The 4,466-nt window shown below is 46.1% G+C and overlaps 2 protein-coding genes across 2 annotated transcripts; one reads left to right on the top strand and one right to left on the bottom strand.

The window, feature by feature from the left end:
• The first annotated feature begins 263 nt into the window (after positions 1-263).
• LOC123161078 (uncharacterized) lies at positions 264-1,910 on the top strand. Its single transcript, XM_044578933.1, has one exon. It carries the CDS (start codon positions 391-393, stop codon positions 1,576-1,578), a length of 1,188 nt encoding a protein of 395 aa, XP_044434868.1. The 5' UTR covers positions 264-390; the 3' UTR covers positions 1,579-1,910.
• Positions 1,911-3,792: 1,882 nt separating this feature from the next.
• On the bottom strand, positions 3,793-4,466 carry LOC123160524 (defensin Tk-AMP-D6.1). The gene is made up of 2 exons (XM_044578335.1): positions 4,277-4,466; positions 3,793-4,178 (listed from the first exon to the last, which is right to left on the bottom strand). Exons 1-2 carry the CDS (start codon positions 4,329-4,331, stop codon positions 4,006-4,008), a joined length of 228 nt encoding a protein of 75 aa, XP_044434270.1. The 5' UTR covers positions 4,332-4,466; the 3' UTR covers positions 3,793-4,005.

The following is a 4,466-nucleotide window of genomic DNA, read 5'->3' as shown; positions in this document are numbered from 1 at the left end:
GTTAATTAATGCCCTTCCTTCGTTGCAGCAATGCATGCGCGCACACATTGATCCGATTCCCTTTTAATCTGAGAACCCCTGTAATTACGCTACTCTTTTTTGTCACGAAAGGAAAGGCTGCTTGGTTTCCATGCGGTGGACGAGAGGTAAGACGAACGTATGACGGGAGAAAAAATCGCTCGAGGGGAGAGGGGGTCGTACGATAGGGATGGACGAAGAGCGGGGACCGTAAGAGGGGAAACGGAACACTCTATTTTTTTTAGGTAGTAGAGATAGAGAAGATAACATTCTGCGCGACGATATGCCGCTGTCTCTTCGCTCTCCCTGTCAGATATCTTGACTCTCGCCGGCGCAGCGCTCTCCACCGCTGCCCCTCCGCCGCTGCCAGCCATGCTTCTCCTCCAGAAACACGTTCTCCTCCTCTCTCTCCGTCCCCGCGCCACGAGTGCCCTACTCTCCTTCCAGCACCGATGCCTCTTCTCCAACACCCGATTCGCCGCCGCCGCCGCCGCCGCCGTGGCGGCGTCGGCTAGCCCTGCCCCGTTCGCCGTGGAGGACTACCTCGTCGCGTCTTGCCACCTCACCCCGGCGCAGGCCGTAAAGGCCTCCAAGGTCCTCTCCCGCCTCAAGTCCCCCTCCAAGCCCGAGGCCGTCCTCGCCTTCCTCTCCGACCTCGGCCTCTCCGACGCCGACGTCGCCGCCGTCGTCGTGTACGACCCTCTCCTCCTCTGCTCCGAGGTCGACAAGACCCTCGTCCCGCGCCTCGCCGAGCTCCGGGACCTCGGGCTCTCCCCGTCCCAGATCGCCCGCCTCGTCCTGGTCGACCCCGCCCGCTTCCGCCGCCCCACCATCATCTCCAAGCTGCAGTACTACGTCCCCCTCTTCGGCTCCTTCGAGAACCTCCTCCAGGCGCTCAAGTACAACTCCTACCTCCTCAGCTCCGACCTCGAGAACGTTGTCAAGCCCAACGTCGCGCTCCTCCGGGAGTGCGGGCTAGGTGATTGCGATATTGCCAAGCTATGCATCCCCGTGCCGAGGCTGCTCACCAGCAAGCCAGAGCGCATCCAGGCCATGGTGGCGCGTGCTGAAGATGTCGGTGTGCCCCGTGGCTCTGCGATGTTCAGGCACGCGCTGCTGGCTGTCGCATTCCTCAGCGAGGAGAAGATTGCTGCTAAGGTGGAGTTCCTGAAGAAGACTTTCAGGTGGTCGGAAGCTGAGGTGGCCATTGCTGTTGCCAAGCTTCCTGTGGTGCTGAGGAACTCCCAGGAGAGGCTGCTGCGCATGTCGGAATTCTTGATGTCCGAGGTTGGGTTAGAGCCGGAGTACATTGCTCACAGGCCGGCAATGCTCACTTATAGCTTAGAGGCCCGGCTCAAACCTCGGTACTATGTTGTGAAGTTCCTTAAAGAAAATGGATTGCTAAAGCCTAACCGAAGCTTCTACACCGCAGCCCAGGTGAGCGAGAAGGTATTCGTGGAGAAGTTCATACGTCCTCACAAGGAAGCTGCGCCTCGCCTCGCTGAAGACTATGCTGCCACTCTTAAAGGGGAAGTGCCCACTAGATTCAGATTGCAATAACCAAGAACAGGCTTGAATAGTATTTAGCTGTTTTTTTTTTCACAATGAAGTTTTCACTCTGGAGTATGCACAGCAAGCTGGCAAGTCCTGTTTCTGTTGTTTTTCTAACACTCTAACTGGATGTTTAGTGTCCACTATAGTATGCCACTTGCAGTTTGGTACTCCCTCCGTCCCATAATGTAAGACGTTTTTTGGCTCTACACTAGTGTCAAAAAATGTCTTATATTATGGGATGGAGAGAGTAGTTGCTAATATTTTATGAATTCGAATATGTTTTGGTCGTCATCTAGTAGAGAAGAAAGAAAGCATGGCACAGTTACGAATTGGTTCTTCATCATGTCATGTTAATAACTATGTTTCTGAACCTGGTTTGTTCAGTCTGCGTTTTGTACTAAGATCAGACAATTATCAACGTCTTTAGGTCTGATTTGGGATGTGAGAATCTTCCTATTCCTTGAGGAAATAAACTTACTAATGTTAAATTCTTGTTGAATCCTGCACTACAAACATGCCATGTATTGTGTATCAACAGCTTCCCTGGTAGTATGTATTACTCATTATTTCAATTTGCGTATGATTTATCTTCTCCCATCCACATGAATTCGTGCACATGGAGGATAGTGTTCCGGGCCTTGCTGATACAACGAAAGGCCAATGGAGCTTTTTTGTGAAACAGCAAAAGGGAAAGAGAAAGGGGACACTCGTTGTCGAAAGTAGTAGTAAGAAAAAAGTGTTCTAAGGTTTGTCATATCCAGGGTTCACTCTTACAATCTTTTTACGGTTTTGCTAGGAGTTATCAATTGCAGCATTACTACCTAATGAAGAGTTTTGCTCTATACACTGACTTTCCATCTCGAGGTAGGTGTTGAATAAAATATTCATAAGTAGATTTATTGATTTGTTTCTTAGGTTCTTCACAACCAGGTTCTTCTGTATATATTTTTGTGTCACTGCTTGAAATAATGTTTTTGGCTGACTTAGTTCCAGTACAATGTTCATTTCTGTTGTTCCGAAAGTTAATTGTTTAACAAGTTTTTCGGATCAATATTATATCTGTATTAGTTTGCTGCTCTCTTCTTGGGCTAAATTTAGTTGTAAATGATTTTTCCTTGGCTGTGGGCAAACCAGGCCAAAAATATGTGTGAGCCTCCATTATAAATTAACAGTTCTGAAAATCAGAGACCTCATATGTAGTTACACAGACTATAGGCTGTAGGATAAGCTAAACATAAAGCTTTATAAGACGAAACTATCAATTCGCTATGATTTCTTCACTTTTTACTTAATCTAATAGGGTTAGAACTGCCATGGGTTCAGTGATTGGGGCCACGAAGAAATAAAATGCTGGATGTTTTAGCCTTGCATACTGCAAGCTACAGCTTGGATGTCTACGCCATGTCTCTCTTATTTCAGACCCTACATGGTGAAACTGTATTTGTTCAGAGAACTGTATATATTCTGGTAGAAAAACTTTCGAGGAAGACTATAGCTTTAAAAATTAATTTCGTGAAGCCGCAGATTTAGCCCAAATTATTGAACTGAGCTGTAAAATTGGCACCCTTGGGCCTGTCGTCCATCCTCGCATATTTTGTCCTGTGACTGAGATATGTGTTGGGCTGGACAGCGATCCTGGGACGTTACTTTCTGTGTCATATGATATCCTGTACTCGACACAATAAATTAGTCTAAAATATGTAGATTGGTGAATTAGATTCTTAAATCTCTTATCTCATCAATACTTTGCAAAAGTTGCTCCTGCAAGTTTCATTCTTATAATCTGTTTAGACCTAGTGTTACTTATAGAACATGTTTTGTTTGTTCATCAGCACTGTATGCAACTTTATTTCTTCCTAATGGCATATTATGGAGGATTATTCAGTGCCAAACTGCCAAACCATGTTACTCTGTACAGCAAGGATTGATATGCCTGCGTCTCAACCTGGACTAAGCTGTCTGCCCAGTTTCATCTTCTGGCTGCAGCCTTTTGCGTTGTTCCATTATTTCCAGTATTTCGCAAGTTTACATATTGAATTTCTATTAGATAAGCTTTTAGGTACTTTTGGTTCTCCACTAAGTCTTGGCCAAATCTTCAGGTGTGGTGCTAGGTCTAATTCCATGCTTTACTTTTCTTTCTTACGAAATAATATGACTTCCCTTCTAGACTTCTAGTAAAATTTCATTTCTCGTCTGTTCCAGTTTTTAAGCTTGTATTCGTTTCAACCCCGAAAACAGTAGCAGCTCCAGTTCCGGAGTGTTGGATTATTCAACTTGAACTGGTTCCCCGCTGAAACTTTGTTCGGATTATATGATGTGCATGTACTTCTAGGAGTAGCACTCGGATATGCATCATACATGCATAGATTCAGATCTAGTATTATTCAGTTATTATTACATGGAAGCATGAATGCAAGAAGAAAACGGGGCCATCTAGCAGTCCTTGGTGCAGAAACAACGCCGATAGCCGTCGCACTTGCCTCCTGGGAAATGCTCGGTCAGGCAAACACTTGCGCAGTTGGTGTCGCTCACGCACAGCCCCACAAACTGTTTGCTCTGTGACCTACACTCCCTCGCCAAAGCTACCTGCACTGCTCCCTGGAACTCTACACGGGCAAATTGATAGAGCAAATCAATCATCTCACATATACCTCATAAACTATAGCACTATTGACAGTTATCTTAAACAGTACAGCATATATACCTGTGGCCACAAGAAGCAGGAAGACGACCACAAAGACCTTCATGGACCGATCCATTTAGTTTCTTGTGGAAAACTGAGAGGGTTGTATGAAAGATTAAGACCTTCAAACTGAGAGACTTTGCGATGGATGAATGTAGAGGGGGGAGGGGGGCTTGTTATATACTTGCAGTGACACGCATATATCTTTCTT

Source organism: Triticum aestivum, chromosome 7B (assembly GCF_018294505.1).
Source record: "Triticum aestivum cultivar Chinese Spring chromosome 7B, IWGSC CS RefSeq v2.1, whole genome shotgun sequence".
Classification (NCBI taxonomy): Eukaryota; Viridiplantae; Streptophyta; class Magnoliopsida; order Poales; family Poaceae; genus Triticum; species Triticum aestivum.
This window is presented reverse-complemented; position numbering and strand designations above follow the sequence as displayed.

Bases quoted from the DNA above. Each gene is read 5' to 3' on its own strand.
- LOC123161078 (XM_044578933.1), top strand. From the start codon at position 391: ATGCTTCTCCTCCAGAAACACGTTCTCCTCCTCTCTCTCCGTCCCCGC.
- LOC123160524 (XM_044578335.1), bottom strand. From the start codon at position 4,331: ATGGATCGGTCCATGAAGGTCTTTGTGGTCGTCTTCCTGCTTCTTGTG. The intron at 4,179-4,276 runs GTATATATGCTG...TTGCCCGTGTAG, and splicing joins CCTGCTTCTTGTGGCCACAG to AGTTCCAGGGAGCAGTGCAG.